At 49.8% G+C, this 26,670-nt stretch overlaps 2 protein-coding genes across 3 annotated transcripts in view; one reads left to right on the top strand and one right to left on the bottom strand.

Annotated features, from left to right (window-relative positions):
- Positions 1 to 3,807, top strand: part of PBX1 (PBX homeobox 1) — a 152,516-nt gene extending 148,709 nt beyond the window's left edge. Inside the window, exon 10 of the mRNA XM_065744161.1 lies at positions 3,794 to 3,807. The gene's annotated coding sequence lies outside the window, so the exon portion shown is untranslated. The remainder of the gene's footprint in view (positions 1 to 3,793) is intronic.
- On the bottom strand, positions 1,579 to 24,980 carry RXRG (retinoid X receptor gamma). Of its 2 annotated transcripts, none has more exons than XM_065744129.1 (10): positions 24,800 to 24,980; positions 8,883 to 9,142; positions 6,617 to 6,761; positions 5,944 to 6,123; positions 4,397 to 4,557; positions 4,025 to 4,154; positions 3,633 to 3,765; positions 2,790 to 2,881; positions 2,602 to 2,707; positions 1,579 to 1,995 (listed from the first exon to the last, which is right to left on the bottom strand). In XM_065744129.1, the coding sequence occupies exons 1-10, from the start codon at positions 24,978 to 24,980 to the stop codon at positions 1,848 to 1,850; spliced, it is 1,536 nt and encodes a 511-aa protein (XP_065600201.1). In that variant the 3' UTR covers positions 1,579 to 1,847. The 2 variants fall into 2 exon arrangements, with proteins under 2 accessions (XP_065600201.1, XP_065600202.1); XM_065744130.1 differs by lacking the exon at positions 24,800 to 24,980 and adding an exon at positions 15,683 to 15,817.
- Between the last annotated feature and the right edge of the window lie 1,690 nt (positions 24,981 to 26,670).

Genomic DNA, 26,670 nt, shown 5'->3' with positions numbered 1-26,670 from the left:
TGGGGCTCAATGTCTGTGCAAAGGGAGGAAGTTTCCTTTGACTTAGCCACGATGGTGTTTGTTACTACTTCACAAAAACTAAGTTTTTTGCAGGGCTTCAGATTCTGTAGGCTCCAGCCACACCACTCTGATGTTATTCTGTGGGAACCCAAGATCCACCAGTCTCGTTGCAGATTGCCAAGAGCTGAGGTGCTCCTGAGCTCTGAGACTTTCTGCCCTAGCCTTAACCATCCTGTCCCATAACTTGCAGCTTCAGAAGGCACAGCTCACACTGCAAGCAGCAATATGGATTTCCTCTCAGACAGCAGACCAAGATCAGCATGAGGCCAGCCAAGGTAAACAGCCCACGGGACTTGGCAAGCTGCAAAGCCCTCTCTGGTACCATGTGCTGAGCATCAGTGCAGCCTGAATTCCTCATTATAGACTGGCTTATGGTGGAGGGGACCTTAAAGATCATCCAGCCCCAACCCACTGCCATGAACAGGGCTGATCACAGCAACTCGAGCTGCTCAGCAGGAGCTCTATCAAACTGTTTAGTTTGCATCCCTCTTTCTTCCCCTCCATCACTCCCCCTTCCCCTGATGCTCCCCACACTGCAGCGTGGCAATCTGTCAGGTGGACAGACGCAGCCTGGCTGCAGCTCAGCACACCACCATGCACAGGTCAGAGGGGGCAGACCACTTAACACTACACCTGTTTTATGAATAATAGTGCAGGCATCTTCACTGGGTTCCTGGGAGAGCATTTTCCCACCAGGATAAACCCCACATATCAAACAAATTTATATCTTTAACTTGTTTGACTCTGGTTAGCTTTGGTGATGGGGGAGCTCCAACAGTGCCATGCAGGCTGGGGAAGGTGCAGGTGGAGTTTGGGAGCAGCTTGTGTACTGTAAGGATGCACGTGATTATAGATTTGGGGTTGAAAAGCAAGTCTTCCATGCAAAAAGGAGGAAAAGAAAACAAACCAGGAAACAAAACCCCTCAAGAACATTATCCATCCAATCTCAGAAAAAGCAAAAGCTATGGTTATATTGTAAAAACCCCTAAAACATTGTGGTTTAATACGCCAGCCTGGTGTTCTCTAAGAGTGACCAAAAAGGGATTTCTCAGCCTGTTTGAAATGTTGTCCTTCTCTACATCCTGGGCTGCTCCTCCCTTCATCTGCACCGACACATCCCCACAGCCCCTGCATCCCACAGGGCACCGAGCACCCAGCAGCACAGCCCACAGCTGGAACAAGAGCTGCCTTCCAGTGCAGGCTGTGCAGGGATGGGGAGCAGCTCAGGGAAGGAAAAACACGTGAAGAAAGCCACTATCCAAATAATTTTAAATGATTAAAAAGAAAAAAAGAAGTCCAAGAGTTCTTTGCATGACACCAAAATGAATTATTTTTGATTCAAAGCAGCTCTTTCCTTAACAGGGGCAAGAAGCAATGCTATGTGGCATCCTGGTTGAAGACTTCTATCAGCACAGGCAACAATACTCCCCCTCAAATGATGCTTCTGCCCCAGCCCAGTCCAAAACCGTGACCACAGCAAAGCAGGACAGCGCTCTGCAGGCTCCAACCAGTGCCTCTCATATATTACTTTATTTTTTTGTTGTTGTTGGCTTTTATTGAGAGTGAAAAAATAATTTAAAGCAATTATCTGTACAGGGAGGTGAGTGGTTAGCTGGGCAGAGGGTCCACAACCCCACCAGGGAGGGTTAGAGGGGGTGATTTACAGCTGTACAAAGACACAACAATCCCACCAAAGAGGAGCAGAGGGTGGAGGGCAGCTCCCACAGACCCGAGCAGAAGGGTGGGAGCTGTGTGGGGACATGGAGGGGGGGGGCACGACCAGACTCTCAAGTGACCTGCAGGGGTGTTTCCAGCATCTCCATGAGGAAGGTGTCGATGGGGGTGTCCCCAATCAGCTTGAAGAAGAAGAGGTGCTCCAGACACTTCAGCCCAATGGACCGCAGTGCTGGCAAGCGCAGGAGGAGTTTGGCAAACCTGGAAGGAGGGGGGGAAGCAGGCAGAGGGGTGAGGGAAGCACTGACCACATGGCTCCTACTCGTGTCTGAGCCTGAGCTGGGGAGAGCAAAGTCCGGATCCTCCCACTGCCTTGGGAAGTCACCCATCTCACACCCCAGGGCACACTAACGTTGGTGGGGAGGGGAATAGAAGAGAGGAAGGGAAGCGGGTGTGGGGGAAGGAAGGAATTCTGAATCTTTAAGTTTCAAAGACCAAAGAAATAAAAACCCAGCTTCTTCCTGCGGCAAGGGCTTGAACCGGTGACTTGCATCTCTCCTCTCTACCATTGCGATCCTTCATGAAACACCCCGCCCCTCCTGGTCCGGGGGGGGGGGGGGCTGCCCTCTCCCCTTACCCCACGCCCAGCCGCACACCTGCGAGGATGCTGCGGCTGCTGCGGCTGCAACCGACGGCCCCGGACCGCGGCATTACGGCACGACAGCCAGCAGAGGGTGGACTTGCACCGGGATGCGAGAGGGATCCGCCGCCATCCCCGAAGTCTGCCGGCCGGCAGTGGGGCGGCCCCGGGCGGTGGTTTGCTTTTGCATTGCAGATTTCCCTCGCTGGGGTGGGGGGAACACTCACCGCCCCGGCTGCTCGGGGTATTTCTGCTTCGTGTAGGCTTCCAGCGTGGCGTAGACCTTCTCCCGCAGCGACTCCACTTCAGAAGGACTGGACAGACCCTTGGCGTCTGGACAAGAGAGATGCTGCCAGGGATCCAGCGGCATGCAGGGGGGGAGATGGTGATGCTGCGTGACAGCTCTGCATCTTACCTGGGTTGAACAGGACAATGGCTCGCAGGCACCCCAGCTCTGATTTATCCATCTGCATGTCCTTCATTTTAGACACCAGCTCTGTCAAAACTCTGCACGTGGAGAACATGAGTGGCAGACAGTCAGAGATGAGGGGCTGAAATCATCCAGGATGGGCACTAGGAATCTCCGCAGCCCCTCTCTGCAGGGAGAGGCAGCTGCAAGGGACAGCCATGCCACAAGCTTTTGTTCTATGAGCACTGTGAACACCCAGGGGCAGGAGCATTAAGTTTCCATTCCTGCTCTGCACACGGGCTCTGTGCTCTGCTGGAATTCCAAAGAACAATTTGTGTTTGAGAAAAACCACATGGGTGTTCCTCCACATTGCACCCCACGTGCCACTTCTCTAAAGGTGGCAACACTACGTCCTGCTGGGCTGGGAGCAGAAGTGGCACAGGCAGTACGTATGTGGCTGTTACATGAGCAGAAACTGCAAGCTGGGGTTTAAGGCTCTACTAGCTAAAGCTCTGCTGATCAGTATTAGCTCTAGATCCAGTTATGGCAAAAGCTTCAAGGAGAGGGCAGAGAAGCAGCCTCTCCCTGCACAAACAGACCCACCCACAGAGATGCTTCCGCAGCTGCAAATCCCTTTGAAGGTGTTTTCACCACATTCTGTTGTGTTTTTCTGAATCCAGTCAAATGTCCACTAATTCTGCCCCAAATCATCATGGATTTGCTCTAGTTCTCAGTAGAACAATAGAATATCCCAAGTTGGAAAGGACCCGTAAGGATTATTGATTCCCTTTCAGAGGGGAGAGAGCTTCTCTGGGCCCCACTGCTGGGGATGACAAACTGGCCACATACCTGTCAAAGATGGAGCCCACACCTGCACTGTGAGCACTGCTGCGGTGCACATGCAAACCTGTGGCCAGCAGGATGCCATCCTGCACCGACACGGAGCGATGGGAGAAGGATGCGATGAGCAGCTCGTTCCAGCCTGCAAGAGGGAGGTGTGTGAGATAAAGAGGGCAGCTGGCAGTCAAGCATCACTACTGTACAGAACAAGGAGCTGTTTTCTGCCCTCTGATCTGGCACCAGATTCCCAGTGCTCCATTTATACCCTCAGCCAAGTGCTTATCCTGGCCTGGGACAAGCCAGTCCCAACAGCAGGGACGGACTGGCTCAGAGTGCCCTGGTCCCCATGGACAGAGAAGGGATGGGGACAGCAGGAAAAGACCACATGTCAGGGACATTACCTGCCCGCAGGAGAATGACTTGGTCCTCCAGTGTCAGGTCAGAGAAGTGGGGGATGCGCTTGGCCCACTCAACGAGTGTGAAGAGCTGCTTGTCAGCAGCATGGCAGATGTTGGTGACAGGGTCGTTTGTCTACAGGAAGAATGATGTTGGGGGGGGGGGGGAAAGAGGGGAGAATTTGTCAGTGTAAAATCATTGACAGTCACCACCTGCACTGCACATGGCATCAGATCACGTTTGCAATAGTCAAGGCCGCAAGTGACGTGATCAAATTGCCAATAATCTCAGCTGCACATTTTGTCCCTTAGAATCACGTCTTGAAAGCTCTCATCTCAAGCTGTGTGACATTACTGACGCCACGCAGTGCCCCTTACTGAGCTCTCTGTGTTCACATCACTGTATGCCTCAGTCTTGGGTTCGACTGCCAGCTCAGCTTCCAGGATCCTCTCCACGGGCATGTCCTCACTACCGCCGCTCGTGGACTCTGCTTCATTCTCACTGCGCTCTCTGCTCCGCTGCCTCTCCTCCTGCACAGCTGAGGAGACAAAAAAAAGCATCTCCTTACATCCAGGCAGTGCTCAGCTGCTTGGAGCAAGTCTCCACTTGGTTGAGAAACCCTCTTGGTAGGGAGGAAATCAAAGAGATGCTTCTGATATAGGCCCAGCCAGAGCAGGGGACAGCCCCATCACTCTCCAATGACTTTGGGGTCCGTGCAGCCTGGTGGCCTCCAAACTTGAGGAAAGGTGCTGACCTCCAAGCTCCAGCAGAGGAAGAAGGAGGAGGTAATGCCTCCAGGTGGCAGCTTGGGCTCAGTAGTCACCAGCTGCTGGAGGGACCCTGGCTCCCAGCCACTAAGGTCTGCTGCATGCCCAGTTCCCAACCAGAGCTGGGTCCTCTGCATGAATCTCTGCAAGAAGCTCCACCTGCTTCAAGCTCATAGCTCTCCCACTCTTCTTCTGTTTCCCAAGATATCTGCTGATGGGAGAAATCTATTCACCCCCAGGGCTACTGGTATGGAGGGACAGGTCGATGCAGGATGCGTACACACAGCAAGCCGAATATTATGCCTGTAGCAGGTCCCAGACACACAAATTTTACGAGCAATCCCATAAGGAAATACTGCTTCAGGAAGAAAGAAAAAGAAGGCAAATGACCAGCAGGTGTCTCATCAGTTTAGCTTATTGCTGGGGAAAAGAGTCCCAGAAGAGCAGAGCAGCCCTGCTAGCTAGCATCACTCCCCCAGTACGATCACACAGCACCATCCAAGGTACCAAAATGCAATGTAAGCCCTGAAGGACAGGTGGGGTGGCTGGTCTGGTCATGGATAATGAGCTGTAGGTATACATACACATGAACTGATAGATTCACTGGGAGAAGTTTGATGCAAAGCTGGCCCCTGCTACATAGACATTGGTGTTTTGTTGTTGAACAAGTTAATGACTTCCCCCCCTTGAGCAGTCAGCAGCTGGAGGAGTAGGGAAGGCATCCCCATGAAACCAAGGGGGTAGAAGTCCCATATGTGGAGGACAGAGGAACCCCCCCACAGCAAGTCCTAAGGCTGCCTGAGAGCTCCATCCCCATTTGCCCAGTTAGGTAACTGCTGCTGGAAGGAGGATACAACATGTTCCCAGCACAAGCTTGTCCTCACACTGCCCACCAGCAGCCTGGGGTTTACATTTTCATGCTCCTTGAAGGGAAGCTGCATTGACTCCGTGGTCCTCCAAACCACTTTGCACCCAGCAGGAAGGGAGAGCTGTGCCTGAGATTGGGTTTTTGATTCGAGCCTGGTCTTCATGCAACCCCCTGCTTCCCTCAGTGCTTGGGGCAGCACAGCATCAACCGTGCTATGGGGAATGGGCCAAAGCATCACAGCTGCACACCCAGAACACACACGTAAAGATGTCTACAAGCCTGTGTGTACCTTCCCTCTTCATCCCCATGGCGAGGCACTTCTGATAGCGGCAGTACTGGCAGCGGTTGCGCTGGCGCTTGTCGATGAGGCAGTCCTTGTTGTCACGGCAGGTGTAGATCAGGTCCTTCCGGATGGTCCTCTTAAAGAAGCCTTTGCAGCCTTCGCAGCTGTACACTCCATAGTGCTTCCCTGGGGAGGTGGGGGCAGGCTGTCAGCGTGGGTGAGCTCAGAACAAACCCAAAAGGTGAAAGAAGAGCCTGCAGGGAGTCACCCTGCCAGGGATGGCTTGGCTTTAGCAGGGATAGGGAGCAGCTGTGCTATTGCTTTCCCACAATAAAGAGGGGCCATACCCATCTGCATCCCAGCAAAGGAATGTGGAGCCATGATTGGGGTGAACTGGGGCTTGCCAGGCTCAGCCAGGCTGCAGAAGTGGATAGGAGGAAGCAACCTAGGCACAGCTACAGGCTGGCTAACACAGAGCACAGCTAAACTGGAACACAGTGATTTTAACATTTTATCTTTGTTAAAGGGGGGCAAGCTATAAAATGAGATGATACCTAGAGAAGAGTCTGCCCTTAGGTAAGCCAGACCCAGCCTTGAACCCTGCAATACAGGGACAACCTCAGCCATAACAGGGCAGCTGTCATTGCACAAAGCCTCCTTGAAGCAGGAAGCCTCCTACCTGAGGACCTGTCCCCACAGATGGCACAGATGTGTTTGGCTAAGGAACCCGGGCTTGTGGATGGATAATTCATGTTTCCAATCCCTGGCAGACCTGGCAAGGGCTTGATGTCTTCTGAGCTGCTGATATTGTTGAGAACATTGAGCTGCAAAAGGAGAAGACAAAGAGATGGTTTAGCTCTGTACACCAGAGAAACCGTCCCCAAATCGAGCTGAGCATTCCCTCAATGTCCAGGCTCATCCCAAAGCTCATCCCTAGCCCACGGGCAGACCAGCATCCTCTGGTGAATCCAGCTGGACGGATTTAAGCAGAAGCTGAGTAGCAGAAATTGACTCTTATCCCACTTTGATGCTGTAAGCAAAAGACAGGGCTAAGCAGAGCTGGAAAAGGGCAGGCAGCAACACTCAGCTGTGCAGTTACAGCTCCCAGGCAACAACACTGGTGGGGTCCTGCCTCCTTCACTGGGCAGTGCTGGTCACCAGCTGACTGTGGCTTACAATGTGCAAATCTGCATGAAAACGTGGCAATCCCAGTCCCTCCCTAGGACTCAAATTCCCAAACTCAGTCACAAGCTGGAGAGCAGAGCAGATTTGGGGTTGCCAGATTTAAAATGGCAGAAAGTGAGACACCTAAAATGAGCTGCACTGAGATGCATGCCAACAGCCCAGAACTCTGAGCTGAGATCCCCAGGAGATGCTCATGGCTGCTGCAAGTTAAAGGTTGTAAGCTGACATCGATCAGAGACCAAAGGCTGAAGTTGCCTAGGGCTTCCTTTGATTACAGTTTGTTTTAGAGCTGTTGTCAGGCAGGGCAGTGAGGATGAAGGGCCATTGAGCACATCTTGTTGCAAGCTGCCTGGGCAGAGCAGCATCTCTCCAAAACTGTCATCCTTCCCACCACTGTGCTTTGTGGGATGGTTTCATCATCACTGAGCTTGTTTTTAACAAACGATTTATCAGCTGAATTTCTTTCCCCAAACAAGGAGGCAGAAGGAGGGACAGAAAACAGAGCATGGGATCAAAGTCCAGCTGTATCTGTAGTTAGCCTTCATCATATCTATACCATTCCATTTTATACATTATTTTATACTGAGCAGCTGGAAATCCAAGTACTCCTAAATCCAAAGCTGGAGCAAAGAAAGAAGAGTTCAACTCCTTCCTTCCCTTCAAGCATGCGGCCCCCTTTGTAACTTTGCAAACTTCCTCCCAAGATGCTGAGCCAGGAGGAACTTTCTGTCATTTAAAATGTTACCCAGAGCTCAGTTATCACCTTTGTTTTCTCTCTGCTACACTTGCAGACGGTAACAGCATACACAAAAAGGGAGGAAATGGGACAGTTTTAGCCATCAGTGTCTAGGAGCTTTGGCTCCTGCAGGTTAAGTGCAATCATGTATGATATTTGGGACAACTGCTTGAACCCAAATCCATTAGCAGCCTCCCAGCCAAATCCCTAGAGCCCAGCTGTCTCCTTGCATTAGAGACAACATGAGTAAAATGCTCCTCAGAGCTGGTAACATGGGGAAACTCCTGGATTGGGGAAAACTGTTTCCTGGAGCATCTCCAGACCCAGAAGATAAGGTTTCCATGCAGCCAGCATTGCCACTGGCTCCACCATCATCAAGCACCTTTCTGGCATGCAATGAGTAATGGGTATTGCCAGGTCAATGGAGTCCTTGCCCTGCACAGACACCCTAGGAGCCCCCAGCCTGTTCCTGGGGAAACACAGACTCCAGCCCCAGGGATCCCCCTTTGTCTGGAAAGGAATTTCAGCCCTTGAGTGAGCTCAGGCAGTAAGGATGGGTACATTTTATTTTTTCTTCAGGCAAAGTCTACAAGCAGCACAGAGTACGTGGCTGGCATTTAGCATTAACATTTGTCTCTCTAGAAAGTCTGCATCCTTTCCATATAATGAAACAGAGCAGCCAGCCTTTTACTGGAAGAACGGGAATGGCTATTTCCTACATGTATCGTACATGTATTTCAATAATTACCCATATGGCCATAGATGCAGCAGAGGGGATTGCCTCTATCGTAAGATAAGATGCGAGAATCATCTCCCCTCACCTCACTGTGAAATATAGACAGGTATCTTTGGTGTCAAGGTGATTTCATCAGGAAGATTCACACGCTGGCAATTGTTTTTCACATCAAAACTACAAAACACATCCAGGACTCCCCACCAGCCAGCCCACACCCTTCAGTTTCAGACTTCACCCAGCCCCTGAGCACCAGGAACGGGGGTGAAGCCAGCGTGCCCATCTACCTACCTGTGGGCTGTGGGTCACAAAGTTCATGCCTGGGGCTGAGGAGGACAGAGCAACGGGATGCGAGCCAATAGAGGATGCGATGACCCTGTAGGGTGAGCCCAACGCGTTCACTGGAGACCCGATGGTGTTCATGGGGGATGGCAGCGCCCGGGAGGCATTTGTGGGGGCCTCGAGGTAGTTGTGGTGTCCGTCCACTGCACTCCCCACAGACAGGCTGGATGATGGGCTCACAGATGTGGAGCTGGCGTGAACAGGGGAATCTACAGGGAGAGATGAGGTATACATGGATGCGCCTGCCTGTACAGCGGTTTGCTGCCCTGCCTTGCTTGTGTCAGCTTAGATGCTGGCCAAGCAAACATGCCTTATTGTATAAAGGGAAAGAGGAAACATTGTTTATGGTACAGGAAATAAGGTTACCTACAGCAACAAAACATATTAGGAAGATAATGTTTAATAATCAAATCTTCTCGCGTTGCGTTGGTGCCTTAGCTGACTTGGAAGAAGGCACTGCTGCTGCCTGCCTCAGGCTGGCTTTCTATTCCCTGAGGTCCCACGTTTGTTGTTCAAACCAGCTCTAGGGATAGAACATTTCTGAACCCAAGAAATCCCCAACAGCTACGCTAGAACCTCTCCACTCTCTCCATGCTTTGCAACATGCCTTCACCTCCCACAATGACTCCTCTTCCTCTCCCCAAGGCTCAACTCTTCCCTTCCCACCCACATACCTCTCCACCACGCTAACTCATGCATTTTTCCAGTTCCCCTTCAAGATGCTGGTGTCAAGAAACTCAGCTCTACAAGATCTACCTTCAGAGATTATTTTGACACATAATGCCCACCAGTCTCAATGAGTTATATATCTAGCTATATTTTAAGGATTTACATACAACCTTTTTTCCCCACCTTCCCTAGAATTTAGCAACCCTAGTTAGCATTGCTTTCATTAACATTTCAATGAGCCATTGTTTCTCTACTGGCTTTCCAACACAGGAGACCATTCCCTGGAGCAGCAAGGGAAAGGTGTTATGTAGGAAGGTCACACAGTTGGTTTTCCATAGCTGGCAAAGACGATGCTTGTTCCCATTGTGCTTGCAAGTAAGGCAGAGGTTTGGTGTTTTTTGTTTTTTTCCTCCTCATCCTTTTAACATTATTGCAAAGTTATTTACGTGACAGTGTTTGTTATTTTACCTGAAGTAACAATCAAATCTGATTCAAAGGGAAGATGCACAATAAAGACGGGAAAAGGTCAGCTTGCTGAATAACATTAAAGACATTTGTCAGAGTCAAGGAGGACTCGATCCGCTGTTATCAACCCACTTCAGACTTAATTCTGCAGAGGGTGGGGGAGAAAAGGTCTTTGTCAATTCCTGCTTTGGCTTTTTAGATCAATTCTCCCAGTGGTAAGCAATGTGTGGCAAGAGGAGGCCAGCACAACAACAGCAGCAGAAGCCCTAGAGGCAGTGCCTGGGCACAGGGCTCCATCCTACTGCTGCAGGGCTCACCCCAGGTCTCCACACCACCATCACAGGACAGGACACACAGCCCCATTTGTTAGACAACACCAACATTCCTACCTTGTAGTGGCTTCTGAGTGAAAAAGCCCTCCCCAGCATTGACACGCAAGCTTATAAACAAATTGCTTTTCACATCACTTTAAACAGATACTTTTCAGAACTCTTCAGCTTGGGAAATAAACCACTAAAAGAGAGATGGGGCAGAGGTCTTCCACAGCAGAATAGGTAAGGAGAGGGATGATTCTTCATCTTTTTCCATAACACAGAAGAAGGCATTTTTAAAATATCATGCAGAAAACTAAGTCACTAAGAATAGACTCACAGGAAATATTTTACCTGTTCATATTTACACCAGACCTAAGAGAAACACTGTTCTTTATTAGAAAGGCTCCAAGCTTTAGGAAAAAGCAAAGGCTTTCACACAAGGAAGAAGACAGCTTGCCAGAGCCAGCTCCATAGCATGCTTGTGTCCACAGCCCCCAGAGGGGGTGCAATTCTTCCCACACTACCCTGCCTAAGCTGGAATAAATACATTGGCCAAAACCATCAGTTTCCAGTTTCCTCTTACCAACAAACATTTGTACCTAACCATAATAAATTACAATACAAATCCTACTCAAAAATCAAAGCAGCGTTTCCTTTCACTTCCAGTCCCTCCTCAGAACCCAGGCTGGGTTGGACAGCATTAATAGCAGAGATATCAGGCCTAGATAATTCGGTCTGAAAATGGTTTGGAAAGATTAAATAAAGTGATCCTTTGGAAAATACTATTTGTGTCGTGCATCTCCCACCTGAAACTAACCCAGAAGTCTTGCAAGGACTTCCCTCGAGATTCTCTCTCCCTTCACATGGAGGCAAACAGAGGCATCCATGCTGCAATAGTTCTGGGGAGGAACTGCTCCATAGGGACGCAACTGTGGGATTACATGGGGGTGGGGTGGGAGGAACACCACAGAGCCAGGAGCCAGCCCAGTGTGCCAGCCATGGCTGCCTCCATGGCAGCATCTGGCCCAGGTGACATTTACACAGGCCACGGTGGGCCCGCAGCCTGCCCGTCAGGTAATGCAAGGTGACATGCAGTGCTGGGGACCTGGCCGGCCACGGTGGTGCATAGGGCAGCCCTGCATTGCGAGGAGAGGAGATAAGCAAGGATGCTGCATAGCTTTGATTCTTCATTCACCACAGTAAAATCCTGGCTGAGGGTGGAAGCTTTGCATGAACAGCCTCATAGAACCGGGAATATAGAAATACTACCTCCATCAGTGCAGAGGTGCAGGTGCAGAGCCCCCACATCAGTGCCGAGCAGCCTGGGCTGGGAGACCACTGCTCCAGGACCAACACTAGCTCAGTGAAGCCAGCTTGAACAACCTGTGCTGTGAGTACTTTGCAGGGGAAAGCTGGATCATGTCTGGAGAGAAAGATAAGAGCATACTAGTGACCACAAATACCTTGGCAAGGGCAGTGGGAAGTGTCCAGCCTGCTACGCAACAAGATGTCTTGATTTTCACCCAAGAAAGAACAGAACACACCAGTCTCATCAATTGTATTTGAGCAAAAAGTAGAAAGAGAACACAGACTAGAAACATCCAAGCCTTACACACTACCTAATAGCCACTTCAGCAGTTGTAAGTTTACATTGGTGAAAGCCTCTTCAGCCCTAATACAGAACAAAGGCAGGAGCAGAATGTCCTATGTCACGCCCCCTAAGGCATGAAATGACAAAGGTCAGAAAAGGCAACGAAGATCATCTAGTCCAACTATCAGCCCATCACCTAGGGCAATCCCACCTGCAGAAACCTAGCAAGTCCACTGACAATTGTTCTTTCAGTCTTTCCACTTGTTCTTTAGGAATCAGAGATTCAATTGACAGAGAAAATTCCCCAAATAACAAAGAATAGGCCTATTCTTCTGAGGACTCAGATATGCACAGACAAGGATCATCTCATTGGCATGAAGGTTCAGAGGTGTGAGCTGTGCTGCCTCCCCTTCTTCCACAGATCCAAGAACACCAAACAAGGATGTGCAGGGAAGGGCTCCAGCACCAGAACATGGGATGTATGGAAGGCAGTCTGGCAGGAGGCTCATCCTTAGGGACAACCTTCACAAGGACATACCTGTGAGAAACTTCTGGAATGGGATGCGATTGTTTAGCAAGGACTTTGTTAGCTGGAATCAAAGCTTGGCTGCTGTGATTGCCTATTTAAAATACAGAAGTTAAATATACATATATATTCCCTTTCTGGTGATATTTATAACTGTCCAAGCATGTTTCCCCATGGTAATATCCTATATAAAGGTTATTGGTTTTGTCTGTCTTTTAAGGTCCAGTAACCTTTGTGCTCCCACCTTTCCCTTCCGCTCTGTGAGTCAATAAATAATGCAGCCCTCCCCTGACAGCTAACATCACAGAGGAACACAAATTTTTGGAGGCGGGTAGAGATATCTGCAGTGGGGACCTGCAGAAGGCTGGAGAGGAACACACTAGAAAGATGTTTTCCCCTTTTCTTTGGGTGGTGGAGAGAGCTGCCACCAGTAGCTCTGGTTGTAAGCTATATGGCTCCTCTGCTGCCTTTGCAAGCCAGGGCCACACAAAAACCAGCTCCCAAGGATCAGTGGGCTGGAAGCACTCGAGGCTTTCACCTGGCTCATCGAACTGATGGTTGGACTAGATGATATCAGCAGTCTTTTCCAACCTTTATGATTCTATGCCTTGGCAGACTCAGCATCAGGTGCTACTTGAAGATCTCAGTCTGATTTGATTGAAATCGAACGGTGTTTTCACACTTCAATATGCCCAAGGACATTCAGACAACACACACCTGTGGTGCAATCACATGCCCTTCTCCTCGGGAAGCCAAGCTAGGGGAAGGAGGGAGCACAACCCACAGATATCAAAGTCATGGCAAAACATGCATTGACAGGAACCACTCATTTCAGGGTATCTCTACGATATGGGGGTTTTCTCAGCCAAAGAGTCCTTTAACAACTGCTTGCCAGGTATTTAAAATAAATACATCAAACACAAGAGTTATATTAAGCATTCTATCCCCAGAGAAGGAGAAGTCATTGAACATGAGGCCTGATGTACTTCTGGTGATGGTCTGATCAGATTTCCCATCTGACCGGAGGGATCGCCAGCACAACTTCCACCAAGTTTGAATTCCTACAGTGGTCCTTGAGCTCCTGGAGAAGATACAAGTCCTCATCAGAAAGCATCACATGGACTGCAAGGCCAGTGGCTCTGCAAAGGCAAAAAAACCTCTCTTTCGGGCTGCAGGAGTTTGCCTAGTCAATGATTTTCCTCATGTATTTTCCCATTGGGGCAGAAACTCCTTTGCCACTCTAAGATAAGGACATACAGGTACAGATGTGGCAAGCTGTGGCACCTAAAGGAAAAGCATCCCAGAAATCCTGAAACCTGAGTCCACCAAGGGTGATAAAAAAAACGGGCAGCCCACAGCATGAGTTTTCCTCAACAGCTCTCCCAAGCCACCAAGCAACCCGGTCTAACCCCGCTTTGCCTGGGAGAGCTGACAAGATTGCAGCCAGAGGTGGTGTGGCTGCAGGCCAAGTTACATGAGTACTCATAAAAGAGACTTTGTGGAGGAGCCAAGTTAGTTCTTGTCCCTGACCAACTGTGCCAGAGTGCTCTGAGAGGGGACAAGCCAGCACGGCATCTTTCCATGCCCTGGGAGCAGGGCATCAGATGAAATGCATCCTTCTGGGGAAAAAGATCACATTTTGAAACACTTTCTGTGTTCCTAAAACCCAGGCTGAGAAGGCAAGCTCATCTGCTTAGTGCACTCCTCCCACTTTGGATGTGTGTGACTAACCCAAACTCTTAACACTGCTTCTCTGCTCTCCTCTGCAATACTAAAGTCAGTATCCTTTTCCTCACTGCAAATTACATTCTTATTAGCAATGTGTGTACGCCCATTCTCCAACACAAACTTGTTTTTTCTAAACCAAACTAGAAAGATGCTAAAAAAAAATCAGTTAAATGCACTTCTAAATGGAAGTTGATGTCCTGGTATATTGAACTATGTTGGCTTAGTGCCTTAGTCTCCATTGGTGGAGCAGAAACGCCTCTTCTTACTCCCATGTCCCTCACCCAGCAGCCTCCAAAATGCTCAGCCAAGCACTGTGACCCCTATCCCTACAGGGATCTGTGCCTGGTTCCTACAAAGAGCAGTTTGAATGTCTCCTCGTAAATTCGTAATACTCAAGGAATTAAGCACAAATAACACTTCCATTGTTTCACTCCTATTGCAGCAATAGGAATTTGGCTTCCCTTTTCTTGTTCTTTAAAAAACACCAGTGAGCAATAGATCTCTTCCAGTCCAATTCCTGCAGAAAGTGGCTAAAAAGCTACTTTGGGTGCCATCATCCTGAGAAGCATTTAAAAGGTGTGCAGATACAGTGCTTAGTGACTTGGACTTGGCTACGCTAGTAGTTGGGTTTGGTGACATTAGAAGCATTTCGGTCGGAAGAGACCACTCTACTTGTGACTTCCCTGCACCTGAAGGATTATTAGAGGTGAGCATCTATGGCAAGACAAAGTTATTCATAGTAGAAACAACCCATGTGCCATCTAACCCGTACCCAAATGTCAACTCCAGCACAGAAGCTGCTCCAGCAGCACCCTTCAACCTATTCCCCCTCCACCCCTCCAAGTTAGGACAAGGGAAATGGCTTCAGATAAAGATAAGCAAGCTCTGGAACCTCAGAGCCTGCTTCCTAGGAGCAGTTCTGGTTTCTGCAGCAGGGTCTTGCTGGTGCAAAGCAGACCAATGCTGCTTCCAGCCCTGCAAGCAGGCAAAGCCCTGTTCTGTGTTTGCAACCTGACACAGCTCCAAGCAAAGAACCCTCTGTTGGTTGCCTTGTCCAGGATGGGGGCTGTTTTATCTTTAAAAGAGCATCGGGTGTTTCTTTTCCTCCAAGGGCAAAATGAATAGAAATGCAATTGGAAAGATGCTGCATCAGCTAGATCCCCTCCTTTCAATGAATAGGTTCAACTCAACCCACAAACACCTCCACTCATCTTCAGAGCAAAAAGCCACACTTGGATTTGTGTTGTATGATTTGGGGCAGCGTGGTTTGACTGTGCTGAAGCGAATCGCAGGACAACTCGAACCAGCAGCACACACAGGCTCCGGAGGTTACAGCCTCACACAAGAGAGGTTAAACACACTTCTAAACTCCCTTTTTCCCCATGCTCCCACCGCGGGATCAGTTTCTCCACCTAACCCCTCAGGCACCGATTGCAAACGCGAGGAAAATACTCACTGCCAAAGCCCGCAGGAAACTTAATGAAGTGAGGATAATTCCCATACATGTTTAATCTTCAGTTCATCTCTCGCCTTTCAAAACACGACCGTCTCCTCTCACTTCAAAGCCGCCCGGAGCGCGGTGCAGCCCAGGGGGGTCGGGACACGGCTCTGCGGGGGCTCTCGGAGCGCTGCGGGGCAGCTGCCTCCTCCCGCAGCCCCATCCTCGCTTTGCACAGCTGTTGGCCGGGATGAGACTCTCTCCCGTTCCCAGCAGATCAGGGCTGGCTCCTCCTGCTTTCGGCTGCCCGAGCTCCCTGCGAATTCACGGCGGAGCGTCCCGGTAGCATAATCGCTCGGTTAAGAGGCAGTCGGATGCATGCTGGCTCTGGTACATAGCAGAAATTGGGAGGTGGAGGGGAGGTTAAGTTGTTTAGGGGAGGAGCATCATGAGGAAGGAGGGGGCTGTTTTGCTTTCCCACCAGTGAAGGCTCGATGCAGATTATTAGTTATGCTGGCCCCAGCCATGTGGAGGTGTTTTCCAGCCACGCAAAGAGGATGCTGGCCAAGTGCTTCGAGACTAGGGCTGTACAGGGCACAGAGCATCGTGCTCCTGCCCTACGTGAAGTTTCCCTCCACCTGCACTCTCAGCATCCAGCTGCAGGGTGCTGGACTGCAGCCATCCCAGGAAACATAAGATGGAGTTGGAAAGGGTAAAATAACCAAAAAGAAGTCAGCCCTATGCGCTACATAAAGCATCACATGCAAACATAAGCCTCCTCGCCCCACCATTGCACAGGGCAATAACACAGATGGTGCTACATCCTGCCCTGCAGGTGAGACACAGAACACAGCAGAGGAGAGGGCTGCAAGGTGGCTTCTTTCCATCTCTGGATGGAAAACCAGATTTCTCAGCATGGAAAGCTCCCTCTCCCTCCCCACTTTGTAACAAGTCTGAGAAACATTTCTCAATCAACAACAACAACACAACAAACTGCATGCTTCAGAAATGCTTTTTTTTCCTTCTCTTTGCCTAGTGAGGCTGTGCCCTCACTGCTCAGGATGGAGCCAGCTGCAATGGGACCAGGAGGTGTGAGCAGCAAAGCTGCTTTGAGCTTTAAGCACCCAGCACGCTGAGTTTAGCAGCAGCATTAGTTCTTACCCACTGCACGGGATCTCAGCAGCTTTAATTCCATGCTAATGACATTTTAGTAGGGAATTATTTTTATTGATCTGCCCAGAGCAAAGAGCCTGAGTTCAGCACAGCTCGGCCAACACCCTGACCCTTTTTCCTTTCCAGCTTGTAAGAAACGAGGAAGAAGAGAAGACAAAACAGCCCCGAGCTCCTTAAAAAGGCTGCGGACCCAGGCTGTAAGTGGATTACCTTATTGATTTTTAGCAGATCTGGGCTAGTGAGTGCTTAATGCTGCAGAACACACGTACACCAAGCACCTCCAAAGAAAACCCCCCTCAAGATAAGCAAGCATCGGGCAATTAATTTTGGGGAACATGTGAGCTTGGGGTAGGGAGAGGCTCCAGCCTCTGTACACAGCTCAGTCTGTGACAGGCTCCAAGAACCAGCTTATCCTCTCCTGACAAGTGTTGTGGGATCTCAGCTCCTGTGAGACACAGCAGAAGTCACCACTTCGTGCTCTGGTTTGTGCCTCTTTTTATGTAGAAGAATACATTATGGAGCTGCAAGCATTCAGAGAAAAGCCACTGCCCACAGGTGTGGGTGGCAGAGATGGGTTACAAGGCTGTGTCCCATGAGCCAAAGTGCCTATTCCCTTTTGCCACACAACCCTTGAGAAGAGCACACAGATGCCTCCCCCATGCCAGAACAGGGACTTGAAGCAGAGTTTCTCTAAGCTTATCATTGGAGTGGCCCAATCTCATCAATCTGCCATACTGATTGGCACTGGCATGGAAACACAATGATAAAGTTTGGAAAAGACCACTATAATCATCTAGTCCAATCATCATCAACCCATCACAGAGATATGGGCAAAGTCACTTTGACCTGTACAATCCCTAGAGAGGCAGGGAGCTCCTGCATCAGCCCTTCCCCACCCAGCCCTGTCCTTTCTCACCACTACCTCTTGCAAAGCAATAACCGCAGACACCAAGCTAATGAAATTAGCCCCAGAGCCCCACCAGGCTAATGTAATTACCAGCAGTAGCACAGCCCAGCCGTGGCACCGCCTCACCTGCAGCCACACAGCCTGCCCTCCCCTCCTCCCCAGCTGCAGCAGGAGGTCCAGAGGGCAGTGGGCACCATCCTCAGCATGGGGCAGGGCACAGCCTACCTTGCAGGAAGCCCCGTCCCATGCAGCCTCTGAGGACAGATAATTCCCAGACTGTTTTAACCTCGGGAGTCATTCAATAACCAGCACGGTAATGAGGGCCTCAATGCTAATCAGAGGTGTCACCAAATCCTCTTAGGGCTGCCTAAGCACCTCCAGAAGCTTTGCTGGTACATGGCCCAGCTGCCCACTCCTCCCAGGAATTACCTCCCCACGCAGGCACTTTTGGACACAGATGCAGGCAAGATGATCCCAGGCTTTGATACCAGAAGACAGGGTGACAGCATCACCTGAAGAAGGTTTTACCCAGCCCACAGGGTACCCAGAGCCAAGCCCACACTGGAGTGGGAAAACACACAGAAATCATTTTAAAGAAGTGCAATAAACAAGCAGGTTTCCCTCCACCCATCTCTGAATATCGCCATCTGATCATCGAGCTAAAAGTCATTCTGCACGATGCTCCACACAACTTTTTGGCTCCTAAAAGCAGCTGGAGGGGACCTCATCGCTCTCCTCTGCAGGGTGACAAGGAACTCTGCACACACATCCGTTCTGACTCAGGCTTTCTGCTCCAACAATGCACTTCTTAATATCATGCGAGGAGCAAAAACAACAGGTCCACTATAACGCCGAGATATCCTGAGGCAGAAAATCCATTCAGAGCCCAGCAAGAGAGAGTTGAGTCAATTAGACACTTTCTAGGTCGTCAAGCTGCCAACAATCCCAGCCTTTGTAATGGGGAAGAATCACTGCCTATGTGCTTCCCGATGACCCCCTCCTTACTGGAGCAGAAAGGTCAGTGGCAAAGCGTCATGGAAAAGCATGCAGCAAAATATTCCCGGGAAGGTGGATGCAAAGAAATTGCCATGTGGATCTCTGCTGTCAAAAGCATCCATTGCTCTGGGGTCAGGGATTGTGGGGGAACTGGTGAGTCTGGGAGAGGGGAGATATGTGCTGCACCACTCTGAGAGGTCTGGGGATAGTATCCTTAAGGTTGGAAAAGACCTCTCGGATCACCAGGTCCAACCCTAACCCATCCCCACTGCTGCCCACGTCCTTCAGTGCCACATCTCCATGAACCAAAGTCATCCAGATCCATGATCTCTGGCACAATGCCCCTGTGTCCAGAGGAGATTTAGGTGGGAAAGAAACACTCAGCTCTTAATAGTGTCCACTCTGATGTGACATCTAGTGTTCAGCAAAGGGTTTCAAAGCATAGGTTTAAGAGGAACTTCATACCTTCTTGATACTGTCCTGCAAGAAAACTTAGTTATCTGATCACTACAGCACTTAACTAATTACTGCCTACATTTAAGCCCCGCTTCAGCCCTCCTCTATGTGATATGAAGTCGGGATCTCTGTTAAGCTAGGTTAACTTCCTTCAAAGGAAAATGAAGACTAAGATTTTCTGCTCTTCTGAAAACAACCCCCAGGTTCTTAGAGAAGACACAGCCCATGCAATTGCCTTCAGTGCTGCTGTTTTCCCCTCAACCACCATTTCTACATCGGTCCTTTACAAGAAGAGACATTAAAAAACCCACAAATACAAAAGCTCTACTGATTTTTGGGCTTCTCTGCCTGCTCAGACACAAACTACTTGTACAAAACTCTGCTTATACAAAAAACTACTTATACAAAACAGAAGACTTCTCCACAGAAGTCCTGGAAAACTTCCCAAAAGCTTTTTATTTTCCTGCATTCCTACATCCTGCTGCATTCTTTGTTTTGTTGTTTGTTTTTTTTGCTGAGTTTTTGTTACCAAACCATGCTCCCCTCCCCAACAAGGGCCTGAGCCAGGTGGCACACAGCTGATAGGACAGCCTAGCCACATCAGGTATCAGCTCCTGCATGTGTTGATGGCTGTCAGAGTGTGGCACAGAGCTGGAGAGGTTTTGGGGCACCATTGCCATGCATGAGGCCACAAAGGGCTTCCACCTGTATCCCCTGGGGCACACATCACAGCCCCTGTGCAGCCAAGGGCTTTGTCTGCTGTTCTCACTCCATGAATCCCCACATCTGTGCTTTTACATTTCCTCCTGCTTCAGCAAGTGCAAAACTCCAGAGACAACCTGTCAATCTCCATCACATCTGGTTGCCTCACATGGTCTATTTATAACAGCCAGGCAAACGTGGATCTTTGAGTTCAAGGTAACAGGGGTTATTTCTGCTCTGAGCAGCTACTTTCTCAGGGATAGAAGGGCAGAAGGCATCCAAGAGGAACAGCTTCCCTTTAGGGGCTGGCAGCCATACCTCCATGGCCAAGGGCACAGTAGCCATCACTGGCCACAACCCCATCCCCAAGGACCCAGCCACAGCAGGCAGGATCCTGCAGCCCTGAAGGTTGACATCTATCACAGGACTCCTCATCCCATGCCCCTATGCTTCATGCCACGGAGAGGTCAGGCCAGCACACCCCATTCTAACCCATGCTCTCTCCAAAGCCACAGCATCAAAACAGCTTATAAATGTACCTGCATGAAAGAAGGGAAGGTTTCTCAGTGCTTTGCTGTCTTCTCTAATGCATAAAGATCTCACCCATTTCTATAAGGACAGGGTCTTCCTGGGGATGGCTCTCCTGAGCATGGCCACATTTCAGGCAAACCTTGGAGTGAGTTTCCCTTGCTGTAAGCACCCTGATCCAGTACTGCTGGCCTAGCACTATCAGTATGGCAATCCTGGACTCTTCAAGCCCCTCAGCTCACCCCACAATGCCTGAGTCACTAAGAAAACAAATGAAAACCACACCTTTGCCCAACAGCACACCAGCCAACATTAGCCTGAGCCCACCAGCTTGCTGTTTGATATTCAGGACACTGAGCAGCTTTGCCTCACTCTGACAGATGCACACATCTCTTCTTTGCAGGCTCTTCCCCTGGGACCCCACACTCCGTGGCAGCCAGAGGGAGACAAGCACAACACAGCTCAGCCAGAACAGCCCCATGAGATCTACTCCCCTCAGTACTTCTCCACCTGTGCAGCCAAGGGGGAGGTAAGGAGCCAGTAGCACTGAACATCCTTTACCTTATCAACAGCCTCCATCACCTTTCAAACATATTTTCCTCCTGAAAGCCACACATTCCCTCTTAAAAAGAAAATCTACTGGTATTTAAAGACAATAATTCCCTGTTCCTCAAAGAAAGGAACGACTTTGGATCAAGGTGAGTACAGACCACACCACAAAGAGCCAAGACAGCACAGCAACCAAAAATGAATACATGAAATTTTAACAGATTTTAAGAGCCAAGCCATTCCCACACGAAGCAGTCTGCCCTCACAGCCTACCCTGGCTTATTTCACCATCAGAGCCTTTAAATCACAGCTTTCTACACACATAACCTCTAACCCAGGATGACACAGCAGCAAGGAAGGATGAGTGCTGATGAACCCTTGGTCAGGTGAAATAGAAGAGCTTAAACAGCTGATATTGATGGACACAGCTCTCTTACAAACAAGTCTCCCATCGACAGTAGCCCAGAGCCACACTCATGCCTTTTTTCTGCACAAAAAAAACCCAGCCAAGGACTCCGTGTAGCTTCCAGGAACCCAAGCAGAGCCAAAAGCAACTCCTTTACCAGGGCTCCACACTCCTCCTCCTTCTGTAGGAGGCTAGACCTTTCTGTGCATCCTCATCACCTCTAGGCAAGTGTTTCCCAGAACCTTCACCACCTGCAGCCCTCCTTGGGGAGCAGCTTTGCTCCCATCTCTACCGAGCACCTCACACAGCAAGGAGGCGAGACCTTTGCTTGACATGGAGATGCGATTTGACTGCTCCCTGCCCTCCCAGGCTCCAAAGGGCACCTGGCTCCCCATCCCTGGCTGAGCACGCACAGCCACCCTGGGGCACCCACAGCCCTGTGCGTGCAGAGACGGCCAGCTGCTGGATGGCACATCAGCCCCCATGAGATCACCCTGCCCAGCTCCTGCTAGAGCTGTCAGGGCAGGGACAGTGGCTTAGTATAGACACAGGGCCAAGCTTTTCACAGCTGCCCCGCACCACTGAACACAGGCAAGGCTGCAGAGGAGAGTTAGTTTTGCATCTTGAGTGGCCAAAGGGTGGTACAGCTTTGGATGAGCCCAGAGCAGTTCCCCAAGTGGATCCGCTTCTCCCTCAGCAGAAACCAGTGCTCTCTTTCTCACCCCCAAGAGCACTTGGAGGGGAAGGAGCCCCCTTCTCCAGAGTCACCCTTTGCTTTTGTGGCCATAATGTCCAAAGAGAGCTCATCACAAGGGTGTCTCAGCCTGCTTTCAGAACACTTTTCTCCCAACACAGCACCAGCAACTTCATTTGCAAACCCACCCCAAACCTGGTGCCAGGTACCCTCCTTTCCCAGCTGCCTACCTTCTTCACCTTGCATGTGCCTGTAACAGCTTGCTAGGCTACCCATTGCAGCTAAAGCAACAAAGCTGCAAAAAAAAAAAAAAAAAAAGAAAAGAAAAGGGACAAACAAACAATATTCTGCAGCAATTAGGGCTAAATAGGGAAAAAGGGATTAGGGAATGAATGGACAATGGGGAGGGCAGGCACTGCAGCGGGCTGTGCACAAACTGTCCTTGGGCAGCCAGGCTGCACGTAAGGAGGAGATGAAAAGGGTTATTTCAAGAGGTATAAGGCAGCTCCTGCAGGGCCTGCCTGTCTGCTGGGCTCATCACAGAGCACCCAGCACTCCCCCTTCGCCAAGTTCTTTTGGGTGGCAGGAAGATGCTGGCAAGTGTCAATGGGGTCCGCTCAGAAAGGAAGGAATCCATTAATCTCCCTGGTAATTACTGCCACATATGGATTTGCACAATTACACTCTGTTAATTGGTTATTACAGGCAAGGCAGACTGATTGGGCAGAACGGCTGTGCTTTAACTCCTTCACTACCACAGCAGGCCAAAAGTCTACTCTATCCTCCTCTAACCTTACTGGCTCCCACACCAAGGTATGTACAGCCATAGTGAGACAAACTACACCAGGCAATAGAGGTAAAGCCTTCATAAAACCCCAAGATTTCTTCTGCCTTATCTCTTCCACTCCCAGGGACAGCCTCACCAGAAGCTGTGTGAAATTCACGTATTGCTTAGCACAAGCAAGAAACTTAAGGGAAAGCCAGGCATCACACGATGCACACAGTGAGAACTTGCATGTCAGCCTTCAAATGACCCCAGCCAGCAGCTGCAAAAAGAGCAAAGGCAGCAGCCACACAGGACCACAGCAAGGGAAGTGGGAGTCCAAAGCACCCTCCGGCCTTCTCTGAGTGAAAAAAAGGCCTTGGGAGGACCAGTCTGAGTTATCAGCTAGAGAAGATCAAGAGGAGACTCAAAACACCTGCAACAAACCTTCAGCAGGGCACACACAGCCCTTTCCCATACTGTTGGTATTGCAGGATTCCCTCCTATCACACAAAACACAGCATAGGAGAAACCTGTTTCCATCAGTGAGTTAAAGGACTTGATCTCCTGGCTCCCTGACTTCAGTGCAGAATTTTCTTTCCTGTGCAAAAGCCAGCTCCAAGCTTCACCAGCTGGAGGACCAACCCATCCACCAAGATGGCAGCATCCCCTGTTTGCATTCACAGGCATGCATGAGCTCAGCTCGGAGGAAGGGAAAGGCAGGCAAGCCCACAGCCATGGAATGCTGCTGATCCCTGCCAGAAGCTGCTCTGTGCTGCAAAGTTCAGAGTCTTGGAGCTGTCAAAGGGAAGATGGGGCAGAACCCACAGCAGTGCTTAAAAAGGTCAAGTGGGAAAAGTCAGCAAGGGAAAGCTGCTTGTGTTATTGCCAGATGCAGAGAGGAAGGGGCTAACCCAGGAGTAACTGCAAGGTGGCTTTGGCAGCGCACGCTAGGCTTCAACTCTGGGCAGCTGTAGCCAGCAGTGAGTCCTCTGTGGATCACTTCCTGACAACAGAGGCTGGGGACAAAGCCTGAAAGTGGCACCAGGCAGCATTCCTTTGTCCACAGCCCACATCAGCTCTTCAGGACTCTTGAGCCTCAGATATTGCTCTCTGTCCTTCATCTCCATGCACACCTATTTGTGCAAGTTTCTTCAAGAAATGGAATTATCCCCATAATCCTGGGCTGAAACAATGACTGTGGCAGCCATAATTAACTGCCAGGAAAATCAATTCCAGTGCTGGTTTACCTGATATACAGGAATCAGCCCAATAATGTGTCATCAGATGCTAATCAAATTTGATATCGATATAGAATGATTAAGGTTGGAAAAGGCCATTAAGATCATCTAGTCCAACCCATCATCAACAAGCTCAATATGTGACATATTAACCAGGGAAGCAGTAAGAAAAAAAAAGATTGCCATTTTAAATCATATGTGACTTGGAAAGATAAAGCAACTTAACATCTTCCTTTTGGTCAATATATGGTTATAATGTAAAGAGCTCACATGCAGTGGAGGTAGTGTGGGTCAGTCCAAAACACAAACCAGGTTCAAACTGATCTGAGCTGAAATGGACCACTTCAACAGTTTTCAGCATCATTCTCTCTCCCCCACCACATGTAAGTATATGTATCTATGAAAAAAGTGAGTACCTTTGACAAAAGCCAATATTTATCCAGTAATAACTTCAGATTTTGAAGAAACACCTCTCCATTAAATAATTGTTCTCAGAAAAATTGTGACTATGCGTAACCCACTCATGAGCTCACTGCCAGAACTCCTGTAGTATGAGCCATTGCATCCCTCACCCCTAAGCACAGTCCCCTTCCTTCCAAACCCTGGGCTGGTGTATACCCATAGGGCTGGGCAAGCAATGCACCTCTTGGTGTCCCACCACCCCTCTGTATGCGTACCCTACACACGGCCAATTCACATGGGGACAAAGCAAGGACTTACAGAAGTGAGGAAAGGAGCCCATCTCCAGGGAATAAGGAGCCTGCATGCCTGGCTGCATTTCCAACCCACGTCCTGTCTCTTCTGAAGACTCAACCATGAAGGGAGGTTTGGGATCAGCTCTCCCATCTACACCAGGCTGTTGGAGAGGGAAAGGATCAAAGAGAAAGGAGTGCTGGCGCATTACACAGCAGCATCCTCACAATCTGTCCCAAGTTACAAATTTACCTCCCAGACCTTGACCAGGACTGGTGCTTCCTGTGTTTGCTCTTTGGGCTCATGTCCCTTCAAGGTGTTGCAATGCTGGGGGGAGGGCTGACTGCACACACTGCCTGGAAAAGGCTGTACAGTGCAAAGGAGTTGGTCCAAAGCAAGACAAATCATCTCCAGGATGCAGTTTCTTTTGGTACAGGCTGCCCAGGGAAGTGGATGAGTCCCTGTCCCTGGAAGCATTCAAGAAATGTGGAGATGTGGTACTGAGGGATGTGGTTTAGTGGATGGTATTGGGGGTAGGTGAACAGCTGGACTTGATCATAGAGGTCTTTTACAACATTAATGATTCTAACCCTGACTTCTGATGGAACCAAACCACACAAAACAACTGTCACCCCACCACAAGCAGCCTCTGCTCAGATTTTCTCCTCCTCTCTTCTTTTCTCTCTTCCAGTTGGCCTCTTCCTCTTGTCTGTGGAAGTACTTGCTCTACAACAACATTTGCCATTAGGAAGGACACAGCGTTAGCTGCATCCCCGCTGGACTCCAGTGGAGACCAAGCAGAGCTGGCTTTGGCCTCAGTGAATCTGTCTCAGTGCTGTGGGGGCAGGTGATGAGGAGAAATGTCCACATACAGGCGACCTGGACAGACCCTTGTCTCCAGCAGACATTCAGAAGGCAGCCAGCCTGCGCTGCAACCCGTTTGACTTGTGCTGCAGTCAGATGCTCAGCTTTGTCCCTGTGCCTGCTTATCTCTGTTACACTCAGGCCGTGCGTGGGTGTCCACCAGCAGCTCCCCTCCGTGTTTGGATTTTGCCAGTCCTGATGGAGAGGAGCTACAAGCAAACAACATTCCTCTCCCTGTCTGCACTGATAATCTTGGGAACTCATCTCCCTGCGCTCCTCTCCAGCCTGTGTCAACAACACTGGGGTTGCAGAGGGCAAGACTGTGCTGACTGCCATCCCATCCTGCACACCGTGTGCTGCCCAGCCCAGCAGGGCTCCTCTGAGGATGAGTCAGACCCACGAGGGGTTTTCAAACATCTTTTCCTGGATTTCTCCACGTTTAGGGCAACAAAACACACAGGTCCTGGAGTGCAAAGTAACCTTGAGAGCTTTTCTTGCTAGAGGCTTTCAGGAACTGAAGCCTCTCCATCACTTCCAGGCCTTCAGATCACCAAATAGAGCCTTGCTAGTTCAATTCACCTTGCAGTTCCACTCACGTTTGCTTCTCTATATCCCACAACCTACAAGACTCCTGTGCCCTGAGCAGCAGTGCTCAGATCCCCCCCCTTCTCCCTTTCTCAGACCAAACAGATCACAGCAGATGCCAGGAGCCACTCCAGAAATCAGGCTGCAGCATTAGGTGGCACAGTTTTAATTACATGGCTGGAGCCAGGAGAAAGGCTATGAAATGCTGCTCCTCCAAGAACTGAAACCTTTGCTCTGAGAGCTCCGTGCAGAAGCAGCAAGACATGAATTGTGCCAGTGCACAAAGGAGCTGAATCAATGTCCTGTTGCTTCAGCCCAGCACTGCAGATTTCCATATGGGAGGGAAGGACTTACAGTGATATCAAAGGAATTATTTCAGCCCCACAGTGACAATACCCACCTGCTTCCTTATTATATTTTATTGATCTTGTCCTAAATACACGTGGCTG

The sequence above is a fragment of the Cyrtonyx montezumae genome, unplaced genomic scaffold (genome assembly GCF_038088225.1).
Source record: "Cyrtonyx montezumae isolate F1298 unplaced genomic scaffold, pur_monq_1.0 scaffold_1, whole genome shotgun sequence".
NCBI classification, from domain to species: Eukaryota; Metazoa; Chordata; class Aves; order Galliformes; family Odontophoridae; genus Cyrtonyx; species Cyrtonyx montezumae.
The sequence above is the reverse complement of the archived record's forward strand: the minus strand, read 5'-3'. Positions and strand labels throughout refer to the sequence as shown.